General features: G+C 44.3%; 1 protein-coding gene across 1 annotated transcript in view; it reads left to right on the plus strand.

The window, feature by feature from the left end:
• Positions 1–19,474, plus strand: part of CHIC2 (cysteine rich hydrophobic domain 2) — a 91,228-nt gene extending 71,754 nt beyond the window's left edge. Inside the window, exon 6 of the mRNA XM_024746656.1 lies at positions 19,047–19,474. Coding sequence (XP_024602424.1) covers positions 19,047–19,058 — 12 coding nt within the window. The 3' untranslated portion in view covers positions 19,059–19,474. The remainder of the gene's footprint in view (positions 1–19,046) is intronic.
• The last annotated feature ends 213 nt before the right edge of the window (positions 19,475–19,687 follow it).

Genomic DNA, 19,687 nt, shown 5'->3' on the forward strand with positions numbered 1-19,687 from the left:
CCAGAGGAAGATGGGGTTGTCCTTGCATCTGACTGGTCCCTAGGGAAACTAGGTCCTTTATGTAGTCAGGGGAGAGATAGCACTCGTCTTAGGAGGCCTCAGCAGGTAAAAGAGGAAAAGGGATATAAGATAAAGATTTCATTTTTTAAGGCATTCACTCAATAATACAACAAATATTTTCTAAATACCTATGCCAAACAGTGTGTGGCAGCATCTATGTAGGGAGCCCCAGGGCATGCTCTTTTGGGAGACTGGTCTCTCTAAAGAAAGACTGAAGGGGCTCAAATAAGACAACTATCTGGCCTTATTTACAGGGTCACCTGTGTGTATCTCTGATCTTATTAAGAAAGGGGTTGGTCTGCCCAGGTACACACATTTAAAGACACATCATTCCACTACATACAGACAACTAAACGCTAACTATTATATTTCAAACACAACATTGGCTCCTACACTCCAGTTGCTGTATTACAGCCACATTGCATCAGCCAGCATTATAGTTAAAGCCCACAGGCTTCAACAAATTAAAGAGACTGGTGATTAAAGAAAGAAAGTTTCATTATAAAATGGTATTTGTTTAGCTAGTCCAGGTCCCCAAAAGAGGATAGGTCTTCCTATCTAGATATTATCATACAGTGTTTGGCATAGGTGCTTGGTAAATACTTACATTGAGTGAATGCCTTGAAAATGGAATTTTTATATTTTATTCTTTCTTGTCTTTTACATTGTTCCCTGGGTTAAGCATGATGAGTTCGTAGTGACACATGACTTCACATTTCTCTGTGTTCAGGAGAGAAGGTCACTGGTAAGTGCACAGCTGAGGCTCCTTATTGGGCTGAAGAGTCTAGCCATGACCCGCATCAGCTATGATCATAATTATTTATGTGAATGGGGGAGCAGGAGATAGTTGCTTCACAGAGTAGCCTAGAGCCTTGTTACTCAAAGTGTGATCCTTGGGCAAGCAGCATCAGCATCCTCTGGGGACTTATGTGGAATGCAGCATCTCAGGTCCTATCCTAGATTGCCTGGACCAGAATCTGCATTTTTAACAAAACCTTCCGAAGATTTTTAAGCTCACTAAAATTTAAACACTGGCCTAGGGAGTCAAAGGAGGACAAGCACTTGGACCTCACATAAAGATTACCAAGAAGATAGCTCAAAGGAGAGCAGAAAGGGCAGTCTGGAAGGGGGACTGGAACCCTAGGGAAAGAAGGTAAGGCAGTCAACTCAAGGGTGGGGGGTGGAGGGGGCACAGGAAAATCAGGAGTGACTAGACTTAGAGCTGAAACTCAGAGAGGAACAAGCAGGTCCCAAACCAGTCATGGAGCATCAAGTTAGGGTTTGGAGGGTCATGGCTTTGGGCTCAGAAGAGGTTTAGAATCAGACATCCTTGGAATTCAAATCTTGCCTCAGTGTTCTATTGTTGCATGACAAACCACCCCATGTTTTATTTATTTATTTAAAAATTTCTGGCCACACCATGTCATGCGGGATCTTGGTTCCCTGACCAGGGATTGAACCCACGTCTGCCCCAGAAGGCAGAGTCTTAACCACTGGACGACCGGGGAAGTCCCGACCACCCCATGTTTTAGTGGCTTAAAACAGCACCTACTTATTCACTCACAAGTCTATGTGCTGGCAATTTAGGCAGGGCTCAGCTGGGATGGGTCATCTGTGGCCCACGTGGTGTTGGCTGGCCTTACTTCCATGTCCGTAGTCAGCTGGCAGATCGGCTGGGAGGTGGCTGGTCCCAGATAGTCTCACTGGCTTCATGTGTCTGGTTTGACTGGGATAACTGGGCCTTTCTCTCCATGAAGTCTCTCATCCCCAAGGAGGCAAGCCTGATTTTGTTCACATAGTAGCAGTGTTCCAAAAAGGCTAGAGCAAAAGCTGCGAGCCTTCCTGAGGTCAAAGCTTGGAAGTCACTTCTCTTAGTCATTCCGTTAGTCAACGTTGGTCAGAAGGCCAGCCCGGGGGCATGACCTTCAGAGACTGACCAGCTGCCACGCTCTGTCATGTACTAGCTCTTTGACTTGAGGCAAGTTACTTAAACTTCTGAGCCTCAATTTCCTCTTCCTTTAAAATGTAAATAATAATACGTTTTTCATAGGATTATATTATATGAGACAAATAGTTCTAGTGACTGGCATGTTGTTAGCACACAATAAATGGAAACTATTATTGTTAATACATCGGTAAAAGGTGTCTTCTCTCTCTACAGCCATCTTTCCAGCTCTGCATAGCAAGTACTTTTTTTTTTTTTTTTTGCGGTACGCGGGCCTCTCACTGTTGTGGCCTCTCCCGTTGCGGAGTACAGGCTCCGGACGCACAGGCTCAGTGGCCATGGCTCACGGGCCCATCCTCTCGGCGGCATGTGGGATCTTCCCGGACCGGGGCACGAACCCGTGTCCCCTGCATCGTCAGGTGGACTCTCAACCACTGTGCCACCAGGGAAGCCCGCAAGTACTTTTAAAGTGGCTAAAGCATTATATTCTCACAGGCAGGTTTGAAAAGGGGCAGAGAGAAGACTGTGTGTGTGTGTGTGTGTGTGTGTGAAAGAGCTGAGGACCCATGACAGAAGGACTTTAGTGAGGGAAAACTAGATGTTTGCTGTGCATGATTTATAGAAATGGGGGCCAGATTGACCCTACAGCTCAAATACCATGAACTATTGAAGTTCTATTCACCGTGCTCTGAAGACCAGCAGTACCAGCATCACCAGAGGTTGCTAGAAGTGAAGAATCTTGGGCCTCAGCCCATACCTATTGCATCAGAGTCTGCACTTGAATGAAATCCCAGGTGATTCATATACACGTCAGATTTTGAGAGGCAGTGCTATTAAAGAGAGCCACTTGTCACTTCACTTGGTCTGCTGTGTCTGAACTTGGGTGGAGCTCTTTGGGAACAAAGAAAACTACTTCTATCTGAGTTGGACCTAAAGGGAAAATGAAGAAAGCCTATGTCAGACTTCCCTCATCTTTTGAGATAAGGTGGGTCATTCGAAGAGGAACAGTTTGGTTTGGAGCCATCACTTTGATCAAGTGATAGGCACAGCCAGACAAGGCAAAGGAAACGTGCAGAATTTTAACGGACGTCGCTTATGTATTTATAAGGGTCATGGCCTGGTCAAAATGGAAGAACAGAAAAACATTCAGAGGAGAATCAGGAGGGAATTCCCTGGTGGTCCAGTGGTTAGGACATGGTGCTTTCACTGCCAAGGGCCTGGGTTCAATCCTTGGTCAGGGAACTAAGGTCCAATAAGCCGCACAGCACCACCACCACCACCACCACCACCCCAAAAAAAAGAAAAAGAAAAAAGAATAGAATAGAATCAGGAACAAATAAACTATTCTAGCCAATAAAGTGGTGAGCAAATGGGCGGGATCTGAATTATAGATAAACCAGGTGATGATGTATCTTGAAGCTGAGAGAGACCACCATCCTCAAAACAGTTCACCGTGTTGCTTGTCATTGTCACAGAATAAAATCTCATGCCTTGGCCCCAAACCTGCAGCCAATGTGAACACTCACTCCACTAGAGTGGTGATCTCTACTTGTTTGGGGATGGTATAATTGTTTTCTTAATGGGACTTTTAATCCTGTTAAGATTTAGAGTTAAATAGGTAGTGAAGTAAGTCGAATCCACAGGGTTAGCATTTTTGCGTAAGTTCAGGAAGAGATTTTTATAATCTTGAGGATGATGTGTGTTGTTTGGTATTTCAAATATTTGTAAGGGAGGATTTAACCTGTTAGAGAATTGCATTCCCAATTTAAAGAGTGTAATTTGTACTTATTAGCTAAAATGTATAAAGAGAACTTTAAAAACCTATTGACTAAGGTTCTAAACCATTTTGGTTTAAAAGAACTGGAGATTACTCCAGTTACATTTTGCCAAAGTCATGTAAGTATTTGAGAACATTTTGCTTAGAAGCATTTGAAGTGCTAAAAAAGATCCGCTATATTAAATATATAATGCAGCTTGAAATTTCTAATGGAATTTAATTAATTGAGTATTTAAATGAGACTGTTTAGGAGAATTTAATTCCTGCAGCTTTAGTTGACAGAGCTTTAATCCTCTTGAAACTAATGGTTAAAATTTACTTGAGTTATAAATAGAATAATAAGGTTTCTACATTGAACTTTAGGTTTAAGGAAAACAGTTTTAGAATTACTTAAAATTTCTTCCTTTCATAAATTTCATATTCATTAAAAACCCCAAGGACTCTGCAAATAGCCTTCATTATGCTCTAAAGCTTCCACTAAGGACACCAAAAACTCATGTTAACGTAAATAATTTAAATTGTCACCAGTATCTGATAAGTTAAGCCGTTTTAAAGCCAAAGGCATGTTTTTTTGGTAAGTGTGGGACACTGCTTTTGCGCTAAGACTTTCAAAGCCATAACCTTCAAGCTCACAGGAGAAATACTTTCATATACCATCTGTAGATAACTGGCCAACAGACTGCACACGTAGCCCCTACGGTGGTCCCCCTGCAGTCACTGCCACCACCAAGCATTTGTCTCAAGTCCCCTCCTCCTCTCACCCAGGAATCCATGACAACAGAAGACGAAAGCCAGCCAGTGAAGCAAAAGCTGAAGTTCTTCCATGATGTCTACTGACCCACGCCACCGATTAGAATCACAGTTTGCTCACTTTTCCTTCTCAAAAAGCCAAGAGCTCAAGCCTGTATAACAAGTTGCAAATGATTTGGAAAATTCTGTTTTCAAAGTGATGCTTGGCATTCTGAGGAGTATTTTCCTTGGGTATGAGGGTGCCTCGCTGCTGCTGCTGATGTCAGGGAGCCAGCTAGATATCCAAATTCAAGGAAGCCTTGGGCCTCCACGGACTGCCAAAAACACCTCTCTTTCAGACTTTGATTCTGTTGGCTCTTCTGAGGATTTAAAAAAAAGAGGAAAAAAGATTCACCCTCAACCCTTCCTACAGCAATCGCTTTGCCCCCGAGGGCTTGATAAATCCAGCTGGCTTCATAACAAAAGTCACTTGAAACTGGCTGAAGCCCCACTGGGTGCTCAATGTTGAGAGGTCTGTCCTTTTCCCCACCTTTTGGAAGAATTGTAGCTCAGGAGAGAAGGAAGCCCATGAAAACAGCATGTGTTTTCTTAATGCAGTATGGTGAAAGGCAACCTTGGAAGGCTTTTGCTTCTAAATCGATGTACTTCGTGCAGAATTCATTGTCACTGTTGTTGCCCCCTCTGCCCCCTTCTTCCTGAAGCTTTTCCTAGTTTCTCCTTGGGTACCTTCTTATATCACATACTACTGTAATTTGTATATACTTATTTATTTCCCCCACCCCAGAGTACCTCAGAGCAAAGCTTGCGTTTTATTCATCCTGTATTTCCCTGTGGCTTCTTCCAGAACATTTCATACATCCTAAGTGCTCAAAAAAGTATCTGTGTAGCGAACAAGTGAATGAACTATAATACTGATAATTACAGTAGAAATGTTTACAGAAAGGTATATGGAAAGGTTGCTTTCTCAGTTTTTCAGGTTCTGACATTTTTTCCTACTTTAATTTTTTATTTCTTTGGCCATGCCACGTGGCTTATGGGATCTTAGTTCCCCGACCAGGGATCGAACCCATGCCCTCTGCATCAGAAGTGTGGAGTCTTAACCACTGAACTGCCAGGGAAGTCCCCCTACTTTAATTTTTTATTTCTTTGGCCATGCCACGTGGCTTATGGGATCTTAGTTCCCCGACCAGGGATCGAACCCATGCCCTCTGCATCAGAAGTGTGGAGTCTTAACCACTGCACCACCAGGGAAGTCCCCCTACTTTAAATTTTAAGTGTAGGTTTTACCCTAACTTCATGGCTATAGTGTATTATCAAACATGTGCATATTTTATAGGTAAGGTCTGCCTGTACTAGTGGAGAAAGAATGATAGAATTTATTTTTTAATTTTTTTAACATCTTTATTGGAGAATAATTGCTTTACAATGGTGTGTTAGTTTCTGCTTTATAACGAAGTGAATCAGCTATACATATACATATATCCCCATATCTCCTCCCTCTTGCGTCTCCCTCCCACCCTCCCTATCCCACCCCTCTAGCTGGTCACAAAGCACGGAGCTGATCTCCCTGTGCTATGTGGCTGCTTCCCACTAGCTATCTATTTTACATTTGGTAGTGTATATAAGTCCATGCCACTGTCTCACTTCGTCCCAGCTTACCCTTCCCCCTCCCTTTGTCCTCAAGTCCATTCTCTATGTCTGCGTCTTTATTCCTGTCCCGCCCCTAGATTCTTCAGAACCATTTTTTGTTTTTTAGAGAATCATAGAATTTAACCAGAATAGGTCTCAGAGATTATCTACTTGCTAATAATAATAATATCTTATTTATTAAGCATTTACTATATGCAAGGCATAGTGTTAAACACTGTATATACCTTATCTCATTAAATGATTGAAACAACCCTAAAAAGTAGGTATTATTATTATTCCCACTTTACTGATCAAGAAAGCATACTCCAAAAAGTTACATAACTTGCCCTGTTTAGCAAAAATCGTTCAAATTTTGTATATCCGACTTTGATCATGGCAGATTTATCTTTCCAATACATTATATTTAAGCTAAAATGAAAATCATTTTATATTAAAAAATATACAGAGAGTCCCTCTGCTCAAAGAGCCAAACCTCTGATAGTGAGAGTACATCCTGATTTGACAATACAAGGTAGAGCACGTTAGCCCATGAGAAGAGAACAGATGAAAAGTCAAGGTTCAAACCACAGTGGAGGGAATTGGTATGTGTGTGGAGGGAACCTGGGAAGGGAGCCTTGAAAGATGCAGATTCTGGTTTAGAGGCGATGGGGCAGAGGGACAAAGGGGAGCCCTTCCAGGAGAGAGAAGAGCATAAGCAAATACAGCTTGAAACAATTAACCAAGTTCTTCAGCTACTCTCTTCTTACCACAGAGAAAAGTAGTTTGTACCAGGAATAAAAGGCCAACAGTTTCACCTGTGCTTCTGACTCATCACACTCTCTTCCCTCTCACTAACCTCTCTCAACTGGTTCCCTTCCTATAGCTCATACGTAGGTTCAGGTTTTCTCTGTTAAAAAAGAAAGAAAATCCTCCATTAATAAGTATCTCGTTGTGGGTTGTTTCTTTCTTTCTTATCCCAGTCTTAAAAAACAAAAAAGTCTCTATTTATAGTCTCAACACTCTCAACCTCTATCCTCTCTTCATCCTAGTACAATTCAGCACTTCTACTTATTGTCCTGACTCTTCCCCACCAGCACCCCACCTCCACCCCCTCAAAAGAGAACACTGCTTGCTAGGATGATCATGACCTCTTCATTGTCAACTCCCACGAACACATGGCCTGTCTGGTAGATGACATTGTTGCTAGCATCCTTCTTCATGAAAACTCTATCCTCCCCTGGCTTCTGACTACTGCTCTCCCTTGCTGACTCTTCTTTCTATGTCCATATTTAAAGAGTCCATTCAGGCTTCTGTAACAAGAATACCATAGACTGGGTAACTTAAAGGACAAGCACTTATTTCTCACAGTTCTGGAGGTTGGGAAATAAAAGATAAAGACATTGGCAGATTTGATGTCTGGTGAGAGCCCACTTCCTGGTTCACAGACAGCTGTCTTCTCACTGTGTCCTCACATGGCAGAAGGGGCAAGAGAGCTGTCTGAGGTCTCTTCTTATAAGGGCACTAATCTCATTCATGAGGGCTCCATCCTCATGACCTAATCACCTCCCCAAATTTTGAACTCTAAAAATCATCACAATGGGAATGAAGCTTCAGCATATGAATTTTAAGGAGACACAAACATTCAGTCCATGACAAGTGGTGTTCTTTTACTCTGGTTTTCAGCCTGCATTTAGTCTCTCTACAAATAGTCCCTGAGTGACTGTATTGAATCCAGTGGATTCAACGTCTCTCTCTATTCAGATAAGTACAGATTATCTCTAAGGGTGAGTACCAAGTCTATTTCCTGAGCTCCCTTTCAACACGAGGTCACGGTGCCTGAATGCTCATACTCTGTACTGAAGACATCTCCAGAGCAGATACCTCCATATGGACATCCCACAATACCCTGAATGGCACAAATCAACTCTTCCCTCATTCCCTAATCCATTCTTCTACTGAATTCCCCATCTTTATTAATGGTACCACTCTTCACCTACATGCCCAAGGAGACAATCTAGCCCCTCTTCCTTATGTCCACTTGGTAATTGGAGTCTTGGCAAAGCTTTACCCTTAAGCTCTCTGGGACCTATTTCTTCTCCATGCTCTCTGCTATGCAGCCTCCGCATCTCCTACTTGGAATATCCTAAGAGTCTCCTAAGTCTTCTCCTCTTCAACCTCTTTTCCTTAAAATTCATGCTGCAGGAGTAAATTTCACAAATACCACCTATGCCATATTACTCTTCTCCATCATGTGGGGGACAGAGACCATGCCCCTCTGTCCTCTGGCTCCAGCCTTCTCCCCCTTCGCTCCTCCACAGCCACCCTGAATACTAGTCCTGCTCTACATCCAGCAGCTTCCGCTCAGGGCTTTTGTGTGCCCTTTGTATGGTCCCCTCCATCCAGAATGCCCCTGACTCCTGCCCCCCTGGAGAACTAATACCCCCTTGAAAACCTAAACATTCCCGAGCTCTCCAGGCAGGGTGGATGCTCTCAGATTATGAGGAGTTCCTACAGGGCCCGACTTGGCCTCATTCCTCTTGATATCAAGGGTTGGTAGGCACAGAGAGGCCCTAGGAGTTGCCAGAAGAGGAATGAAAATCTAACCATCTCAAGTTTCTACCCTAATCCTAAGCAACAAGCCTCCATGAGGGGTTAGCTTTTTTATTAATTCAAAGATTCATGCATACTAAAGGGTAGTTTTCACAGGAGCCAAGACTAATTTTTTTCCTCCTGCTGGATTCCTCGCTGGGGCTTGTCATGAGGGAAGTGAATTCACTCTCGTGGGAACAAGCAGACCATTTAGGGCCTCTGTTGTCCACCAGCAGCCTCTCTGGCCCTGCACTCAGGATCTCTGCTGTGCTATCCGCTCAAGGAGCTGGCTCCCCATACCCCAGCCCCACCACCTGGCATTAGAAAATGAAGCGGAGAAGCGGATTACTGACTCTCTCTGAAATGTCACTTCTGTAGGTGATCTACCACCTTGCAAAGAGATCGCTATTGTTACACAACATCATTAATGATAGCAGCCTTCTGGAGGATTAAACTGTTATCGATCTTTCATTTTTAAGCATGCATTTGATTTGCAACACGGAAGAGTGAATTTACAACATTACAGAAACAAAATGAAAGATTAGAGCAATTAAATGAAAACCACCACCAATTAATTTAATCTAGACTAAAAGCTGCAAAATGGTTACTAATACTGATCATAATTACAATGACATTAAGGCGCCTTTTTGGGTTGCTTTTGTTTCTTTGTAAATGGGATTTAAGTAACATACCCTACGACGATGATAAATCTAACTGCATGACTACCAGGTGCAAGAATTCTATTTGTGTGGCATGAACAGGGCTGCTAATCCCTCGCTCGTTCTTTTCTGTTTGGCAGCTAAACACTTCCTGGTGTGCCCTGTAATAACAGGCAGCTGTCCTGTCAGCTCCACTGAAAAATGAGATAATAAGGCAGGCAAATGATGTCCTTTATGTCCTGAATCTACCACTTCCTGCAGTTTTCTTCTCAAATGCTTTAAGTAACAAGGATCTGTGCAATTTTCACACAGTTTCTTCTTCTAAAAAAGTTTGTCCAAATTCTTGGTGAATGTCATTTCCCTTTGGACATTTGGTGGAAAAAGAGGCAGCCTGCTTCATTGCACCAGGACAGAAGGCTTCCAAAGAGCCTCTGAATGGGGTTTATGAATGGAAATCCCCCCTCAAAAGCCACTGAGGTGATCGGAGCTGTAACTCGTGTTTGGAGGGATGGGCTTGGCTTCTCTAAAGACAACTGCCATGGACCTTTCTGTTCTGCCCCTGGGATAACCGGTCGTTTTAGAGGCGACGGCAAGAGCAGCATTATCCTGCCACACTTGAGGAAGGCTGCCCAGTGGCCTCCTGGCTGGGAAAATCGTGGCCAGATGGGTCTATGCCTGCCGTCTTACCTGGAGAGCCCAGGCGGCGTAGGATTTGTGAGTTTTGAGGCATCTTGGAGGTCATCTGTATCTCTCCCATCTTTTACCAAAAAGGAAGTGGCTGCTCTATGCTGGAAGGCAGAGTTGGAACTTGAACTCAGGAGTCCTTCTGGCCAGGCTGGTGGTGGTACCTTTTCCCGAAACAAGGGTGTGTTTTCTGGCATTCTTTATAATCCACACTGACTCAAGGCTGATGATAATTGAATCCTCATTTTAAGATCCTATTCATAATGTAGAAGAAGGTTAATGTTCAGAGAACGTATATTTTAGAAAGTTTTCAGGGACTCACTCAGTTATCTGTCATTCATCCATCCATCCATCCATGAATCCTGCGCTATGCAGGGGTTAGAGAGACACGTAGGGCAATTGATCTTGCTGCCTGCAGTGGTGCTTCAGGAGGTGGCAATAACTAGAGAGACACATTCCAGGCATTCTGGACATGGGTGTGTGTGTGTGTGTGTGTGTGTGTGTGTGTGTGTGTGTGTAGGCGGGAAGGACTAACAATCCAAATGGATCCATAAACTTTTTTTTTAATAATCATTATTATTCTTTATTAATTTATTATTTTTGGCCGCTTTGGGTCTTTGTTGCTGCACGCGGACTTTCTCTAGTTGCGTGAGCGGAGGCTACTCTTCGTTGTGGTGCGTGGGCTTCTCACTGCTGTGGCTTCTCTTGTTGCAGAGCATGGTCTCTAGGGGCGCGGGCTTCAATAGTTGTGGCTCACGGGCTTTGTTGCTCCGCGGCATGTGGGATCTTCCCGGACCAGGGCTCGAACCCATGTCCCCTGCATTGGCAGGTGGGTTCCTAACCTCTGCACCACCAGGGAAGTGCCTCCATAAACTCTTAAACGGTCTGAGAGAAAAAGACTTGCTTCGGGACTTCCCTGGGGCTGGGAACACTGTGCCCACTGTTTGCCTGCAGGCCCCGGGAAGCCTGTGCAGCCACCTGGGCTCAGAGGCTCAGGCCACAGGGCGGCAGGCATGGAGCGGGGCTCTGTCTCTCCAGGCCCCAGGTCGGGGAGGAGGGGGGAGGGCGTTCAAGCTGAGCAGAGGGCTCATAGCAGCTCCACGGGGAGGAGCCCTCTGGGGAAAAGAGGAATTCAGTAAGTGGTTGAAGGAGTCCACTTTCCAGACCACACTTTTTGCTCACTCTCTTCTCACTGAAGGCAGGTCTCAGCAGACTAAGAGGCCTAGGTGGTTTATTTGCACTGTTGACTCACCTTTCCTGCGGGAATAAGCGCCTCTTTTATTCACTCAAAAGTTCCTCTCTCCAGTCTCCTCCCCTCCTCAAGTATTTTTTCCCCTTCCATTTGTATTCTTAGGGAAGAATGATATATCTAATATTTACTGAGCACTTATTATATGCTCCAGCACTTGTTCAACTGCTTTAGAAGTATTAACTCACTGAATCCTCATAGCAACACAATAAGGTATTTCTGTGATTACCCTCATTGTACAGATGAGCAAACTGAGGCCCAGAGAGGTTGAGTGAAGTGTGCAAAGTCACACTGCTGGTACGTGGAAGGAATTGGGGTTCAAATCCAGGAAGTCTGGCTTCAAAGTTTCTTCCTCTATACAACTCGTCTAGGAGCAGATGATGGGTTCATCCTAAATTTTCTAGAAATGCACCGTCCTATACAGTAGCCACGGGCCACATGTAGCTATTTAATTTAGCATCTAAATAATTCTAAGTAAGTTAAACATTCATTTCCTCAGTAGCACTAGGGCCATTTCAAGAGCTCAGTGGTAGCTACCATATTGGAAAGTGATACCAAATGTTTCCATCACAGCAGAAAGTGCCCTAGAAAATCCCTGACTTCCTGTAATTTTATTCTCTTTGATAAACATCAAGAACAATAACACAAACAATGGTGATCTGTAAAATCTATATTAAGTGAAATTTAACTTTTGAGGATTTTTCATGTGATAGTAATAGACTAAAACATGTTCTTCCTGGATTTCCGTGGCGGTCCGGTGCTTAAGACTCCGTGCTTCCAAGGCAGGGGGAGTGGGTTCGATCCCTGGCTGGAGAACTAAGATGCCACGTGCTGCACAGTGCGGCCAAAGAAAAATAAAAAGATAAAAAAAGTTCTTCCTGGAAAGATGTTTCCAATGCAGTGAGTGAAAAAAAATCAAATACAGGTTTCCCCCACTATCTGAAAGCAGAGGCTCCTATGAAACCTTTCCTAAGCTGAAATGGCCTAAAGTGAAGAAGCAATTACCTGAGGACACGTCTTGCTAACAGATGCATGGAATCAATTGAGATGAAGCACAGATGCTCACAGACACAGTTCAAAGCTATGGTGGCTGATGCTGAGATGCTGAGTATATTTCCCAGGAAGGAGCTTGGCGGGTCCACTCTCTCTGCTGGCTGTGGCTGCCTCTGTAATGTCTGCTGCAAAACCAGTGCTGAATGCTCTTTTCGCTTTTCCTCTTTTTTTTGTAAAACTGAAATCTTCTTCAGATTTCTTTCAGTTGTGGAAACTAAGTGCTAATGTAAAAGATCTGTGGCATAAAGTGAACTTTTGAAAAGTGAGGGATACTTGTATCAACGAAGTATGTAAAGTGGAATGCATTTTTGTTGAAGACAACACATGCGTACACACATGTATGCGCACACAGAGAAACACCTGGAAGGATGCACCACACACTAAGCCATGGCTATCCTTCCTACAAAGTAGATGGGAGGGGATGATAGCAGGGAGGGGTAGATTTCCTTGTATAGTTTTGTTTTACTTAAAAACATTTTTTACGACATTTATGACTTGCTTTGATAATAGAAAAAACTTCTAGAAGAAAATTTATTGAATAAAAAAAAGATAGGAGGGGCTTCCCTGGTGGCGCAGTGGTTGAGAGTCCGCCTGCCAATGCAGGGGACGCGGGTTCGTGCCCCAGTCCGGGAAGATCCCACATGCCACGGAGCGGCTGGGCCCGTGAGCCATGGCCGCTGAGCCTGCGCGTACAGAGCCTCTGCAACGGGAGAGGCCACGACAATGAGAGGCCCGCGTACCGCAAAAACAAAACAAAACAAAACATAGGAAAAGTGCTTTGTAAAATATGCTGATTTGGTGTTTGGATAACGTGATCTCCATAATCACAATTTTTAAAATGCCGTCCCACCCTGAGGACAGTTGCATTTTGAGAGAAAATATTAAAGACAGAAGCTGTGAGGAGAGAACTTCAGGTGTCAGGAAGCTTAACGAGACCCTGCAGCTCTTCCTGGGGGGTGCAAAAAGCAGAGAGATGTGGGGGGATGGGGGCAAAGGCAAGTTGGGGAGCGGTCAACGCAGAGACCCAGGTGTGGGGAGAGAGACCTGGGTCGGTGCTTCGGATCCAGCAACACAGAGTTTGTGACACTGGCTCAGGACCTGCACTGGCTTTTTGCTTCCCACTCTCACCCACTTGTGACCATCCCCCCACGCCCCATCGCCCCCCTCCCCAGCCAGAGCTAATCAGGAGAAAGCTACCCCAGGACAGGAATTGCCCTCCCCTGCTCAGCTGGACACCTGGCTTCACCATCACCTCCACTTGCCCTCCTGCACTCTGTCCAGGCTTTTCTCTTTTCCAAAATAAAGAAAACCCCAACCCCAAAACACACACACACACACACACACACACACACACACACACACACTACATTTTAACACTTGCTAATATTTGCAAAAACAATTTAAAAAGAAAAGAAAGAATGAAGGCAATCTGCACCGTGGTAAATCCTCCGGAATCTACACCTGTTGGCTCTGGGGTCAAGCACAAGTGTGGCCGCCCTCCTGGTCCACCCATTGCTTTATAGCTGTGCTAGCTCCCCCATTTCCCCGTGGAGCAGCAGCTGGGGTTTTTGGTGTCACAGCAACAGGCCAAAGGAGACTTCTCGGACAGGCTTCTCAGAGGACGCGTTACGGGAGCGGGCCAGTGGCAAGCATGCCGAGAGGGGCACACACGCCTGGGGCCAGCCTGAGGTCCGCAGCGGGTCTGCTGAGGATGCAAGCCCAAGCTGATGGAGTCCTCATGGCGGTGGAGGAAGCGGTTCCCCTCTTCTTTCCCCACCAGCACGGGCCGGCTGCCCAAGCCGTCGGCTGAGGCGAAGACCAAAGTCCCGGTCCCTCTCACATCTTTCAACATGCAGCACATTTGTGGTTTATAGCTTCTGCCGAGGGATTGAAAGGTCTGAGGTTCAAACTCTCAAGGGAAAAGAAAAGGACTCTTGTTGAGAAAACATTTCTAGCAGCTCATCTCGAAGGATCATTTGTGAGGCCTCAACCCTCGACCTCTGTGTGAGAAAGCGTGTCACTAAGTAGAAAACCGGAAGGCGTTTGACCCCAGTCCGCAGTCACAAATTCCTCCCTGGACTCAGCCACACACACTGCTGTGCTCCGAGCTGCCTGGGCGGCTCGCGAAGGCCCTGAGGGAGGCTGGGCTTCAGGGCCCCTGGGCCGGGGAAGGCCACACCAAGAGGCCTTTCAGTTCTTTTCTATGAGAAGTGCGTGTCTGGGATGCAGAGCTCAGAACTGTGGCATTTAAGAGCCGTGAATGTTGGGGAGGGACGCCTTCTTTTTGTCCCACGAATTTCAATGCAACGAGAAGAAATTCACAACTTAACTGAAAGAGAAATGCAGAGAAAAGAGACTCCATGTCATCTTGAAATGCCTTTCCTTCCAGGAGAGCAAAATTCAGCTAACGTTTGAGGCCCTCAAAGCCCCACAATATGCTTAAACAGCTTTGGAAAGTGAATTACCTGGTATCACTGCTTAAAAACAAACAGGCTTCCTGTCTTAGGCTGTGTGCCCTAGGAATTAGGACTCTCTACCGGGCATCTATATTAGCAGCCGTCTCCCGGTATCCTTTGAATTTATTCTTTCCAGAGTGTGATCTGGATCCCATTCCAGTCAGGATAATTCTGGAAGGGTCAGAAACAGACTAAGTGCCAAATAAAGATTCCCCTCTGTAGGTGACAAAATCAGACCCTCTACCCTATGAATTTCAATGCAACGAGAAGAAATTCACCACAACTTAACTGAAAGAGAAATGCAGAGAAAAGAGACTCCATGTCATCTTGAAATGCCTTTCCTTCCAGGAGAGCAAAATTCAGCTAACGTTTGAGGCCCTCAAAGCCCCACAATATGCTTAAACAGCTTTGGAAAGTGAATTACCTGGTATCACTGCTTAAAAACAAACAGGCTTCCTGTCTTAGGCTGTGTGCCCTAGGAATTAGGACTCTCTACCGGGCATCTATATTAGCAGCCGTCTCCCGGTATCCTTTGAATTTATTCTTTCCAGAGTGTGATCTGGATCCCATTCCAGTCAGGATAATTCTGGAAGGGTCAGAAACAGACTAAGTGCCAAATAAAGATTCCCCTCTGTAGGTGACAAAATCAGACCCTCTACCCTCTGCCTGAGCGGGAGTAAGGAGTCCCTTGTAAACCGCTGTCCACCTGTCTGTGCCCTGGACCCACCTTTCTCCTTAGGATTTCATGTGGAAACTATGTGAACACTTGTAGTGACATTATTTATCACTCAGGAGTCTCTTTCAAGACTTTTACACTCACATCAAGAATCTATTGGGGGCGGGGGATCCCGCAAGTCTGTAGGACAGTAAAAAAATTCAGGCAGAATTTCTTTTTATCTCAGTTTCTGGAACAGCACATCCAGTCCTAAGTGGGCCATCACATTCATGGCTTGTCAATGAGAATTTTAGGTGATGCCTGTGAAAAGGTTAAGATCTTGAAAAACGTTTCCAAATATTTTCATTGTAATTCTTTGCAATAATCGTGCAGGAGATCCCTGTAAGCATCTCCTAGTAATACTGACAGGATGAGGAAGTGTTTGGAGATAGACCAAGTACAGCCCGCTCTCATTATTCGCGGTAGTTATGCTCCAGAAAGTCACTGTGAGCAATGAAGTAGCAAATTCTGAACTGTTGTTCCCGCGGAAATACAGAGTTAGCTTCCTTGGGGCCTCTGGTCACAAGGTTTTCATCAATCAAGCAATACATAACCTTGTTTTATGTGTTTCCATTTAAAGACACCTTACTTAATGTATCTATTGTTGACTCATTCACACTGAACTCATGGCTGACGGCACCATAACTCATGACTGAAGGAAGCTTGTCTAACACACGTGTTTTCTCCTCAAGGCGTGTCACAGCCTTCCGGCGCTTAGGAACACTAGGCAGCGCTTCAACAACATGTTTGGGGGCCATGAAACAGTGAAATCACCAAGAAAAGCACATCAGGACAAAAAACATGGAACTATCAATACATAGATTATGAAAAGGACCCTTGTTACAGCCTGGGAGCTAAAACAGGAAAGCAGAGCTGGTTTTACTGTGATCTGGGTGGGACTCATTTTTCAGCCCTCTGCATATCTGTGAATGACCACAGAATCCCTGCCAATTATTGATTTGGGTGTGACAAGTGAATTTTAGAGGGTAGGTGAAGTCACAAATACAGAATCCACGAATAATGAAGATCATCTGTATATCCTTCAGGGTGAGATCTCATTACCCTGGTTCCTGTTCCACAATACTTCCCTGATGTTATAAATGCATCACTATTAGTTTGCCTACTAAAAGGCAACAACCTCCGGGAAGGGAAACAAATGATTAGTGGGGTCATTTGTATCTTACGGATTTATCAGCTTCTTTGCTGGAAAGGACCTATCTGAGAGCAGATTTAGAAAGGGTAGTATTTAGAGAGTAGATACGGGCTAGAGGGGATGGAGAAGAATTATAAACACACAGAGAGCAAACTCTTAAGGCAAACTCTAATGTTAGTGTGTCTTCATTCTCCCTGAAGTATGGTGGGACACTGGAAGTCCACTTTTCTATGGCTCAAAGGCCACCCTGTCCAGCTCCCTTCCCACACTCCCCCAACCCCCCAGACAATTTGCCAGAATTCAATTGACTTCAGTACTTTGTCCTCAGTCAGCCAGAGCCATTCTCCCCAAATGCAGCTGATTTGCTCACTTATGAAAACACTTCCTGCTTATCACTGGGGCTGGAAACATCTGTTCCAAGACCAAGTTTAAGTCAATCTGATGCAACAACTATTTCTGAGCTTCCACACTGTGCAAGCCTTTGAGTTAGCTGAATTTGAACAGGCAGGTGGAGGGCAGATGAGGACTCTCATCCTACCTTTCAACCTGGACTCTGAAATCTTTGTCTCCTCACTTGGACCACAGTTTTATGCACCGTGGACTCCTTGGCCTCAGGCTAGACTTCCTGGCTTCCGCCCCTGCCTTGTGACTGACCTCTGCCCTTAGAATTCTCCGTGGTCCTGTCCTGATTTTCCAGTTTCCTGACCTTTTGCTTGGCCTGATCTCTAGTAGCCCCAGGCTTTGTAACCCCCAGCTTGCCAGCTCAGCAGCTTCCTAATGCAGCTACATCCTGCTGGTGTTACACCCTCCCTGCCTCCGTGGTTCAAGTCCCTCTCGGTGGATGGCTCTGCATCCCAGGCCCAGCATGGAGCATTCTGCCAAATGGGTTAAACCAAGGAAGATCCGAGCCTGGGGGAAGGGACTTGCTAGTTTCAGGTCTGTAATTGGCTTACTGTGAACTGCTGAGCCGCAATCTGCATCATGAGTGTTTAATGTTCTTCCGGGTCAATGATAATCACAGGATGTTAGAGCCAGAAGAGACACTGTATTCTCTCATGTCAAAGATAAGAAAACTGAGACACAGAAGTATAAAGGAACTTGCTCAGAGCCATGTAGCTATTAAATAAAAGGGGTGGAACTAGAAGCCAGGTCACCTGATCTAAATTCAATGCCCGGTCCCTTATGCTATGTGGCTTCTCCTGTTTAGCTGAAGGGGGCACCTGAGAAGAGAAAGATTACACCACTCATAATGATTCGAGTTTAAGTGCAGATAATAGAGACCACTTTAGTTGCCCTAAGCAGAAAGGGATTTAATGAGGGAACTAGGTGCCTACAATATTTCTGGAAGGGGATTGACATATACACACTAATACGTATAAAATAGATAACTAATAAGAACCTGCTGTATAGCACAGAGAGCTCCACTTCTCTGTACAGTAGAAACTAACACAACATCGTAAAACAACTATACCCCAATTAAAAAAAAAACAACATTGCTGGAAGGGCTGGAGGAGTGGCCACAGACTGGCCTCTGGGAATGGCTTCTAGGAGGGTACTGTAGAACTGGCCTGTGGAGGGAACTAACTTCTCTGCCCCAGTGGGGAGATTCAGGAAGTTGCTATCCCAGCCACTGGGTCCAGGACCCCCTATCTTGACTGTGATCTGGGGATCAGGAAGCCACTCCCAGAACTGTAGGCACCAAAGCCTCATATGCCTACAATGATCTGCAAAACATAGCCTTGCGTGCTGCCTCTTTTCCTGCTTAACTGTGTTTCAAAATCAAGTCTTAAGCCTATGCAGCTGATTGATGGAAGCTAAATCATATCCAGAATCTTATTTGCAAGGGAATCTGGGAAACGTGGACTTTAGCTTTCCAGGCTATGTAATACAGGAAGGAAGGTACATCAGAGGGAGACTGGAATGGATGTTGAGTGAGCTAATCTATGGCGTTCCCGCCACGCTATGCCTCAGTTTCCTCATCTGTAGAATGGGAATAATGGTTTTACCTACTTCGTAGGGTTGTTATAAGCAACGAATAAGCCTATGTTACAAGTAAAACACTATTCCTGGGGCATAGTAAATACTCAATAAGTAGTGGTTATTAGTTTCAAAACTTTAGCAGGTTTACAGTCTGATCTCTTGAATTTTCAGTTTTCTGTGTATTCAGCCTAAATTTTTAATCTTGTTCAGCCCTGTCAAATTATGGGGTATGGATGACTTTGTAAAATTGTTTGACTAAAACAAACAAAAAAAGAGGTATTATTAAAATAGGGCTTAAACTATTAACAAGTTGATTAGAAATAATTTTATCTCTCCCCATTTTACAGGGAAGAAACTGAGGCTCAGAGAAGTAAGAGGACCGTGCCCACAATGAAACCATAAACTAATTGCAGAGCCTGAACTAGAACCAGTCTAATGCTCTTCCCAATACAAATGACCAAAATGCATGCCGATGACGGTTGAACCTTCAAATTTGCAAAACGTTACCAAACATGTAGTGAATTTCATTTTTTTAAAAGCACTCTGCTTTGTAAATATACACAGACTGGGAAAACGAAACAAAACAAACAAACAAGAAACCTCTCATTATTGTAAAAGAAAAAGCATGATAAACGCTGTCTCAAGTAACAGTCAACACTCTATAAAAAAAGTGCAGTATTAGAGGTAATCCTCTTAAGATCATGAATGAGATGAGGATTCCTCCTATCACCATCATAATTTAACATTTTTCTACAAGTCCCAGCTAATTCATTGAGAGAAGAAAAAATAAAATGGAGTATAACTGTCAGCAGGAAACAGACAAAATTTTCGTTATTTACAAATCTCTAGCATTATATATACTATGTAATTATCTACAAAGAAAACACAAAAGAATCATTTGGAAAAACTACAGTATTCGATGTAAGAATCCAGTGATATGGCCAGTTAAAATAAGTATTTTTCAAATAAACTGCTTTCTTTTATACCA

This window comes from Neophocaena asiaeorientalis, unplaced genomic scaffold (assembly GCF_003031525.2).
Source record: "Neophocaena asiaeorientalis asiaeorientalis breed wild unplaced genomic scaffold, Neophocaena_asiaeorientalis_V1.1 scaffold19, whole genome shotgun sequence".
In the NCBI taxonomy this organism is placed as follows: Eukaryota; Metazoa; Chordata; class Mammalia; order Artiodactyla; family Phocoenidae; genus Neophocaena; species Neophocaena asiaeorientalis.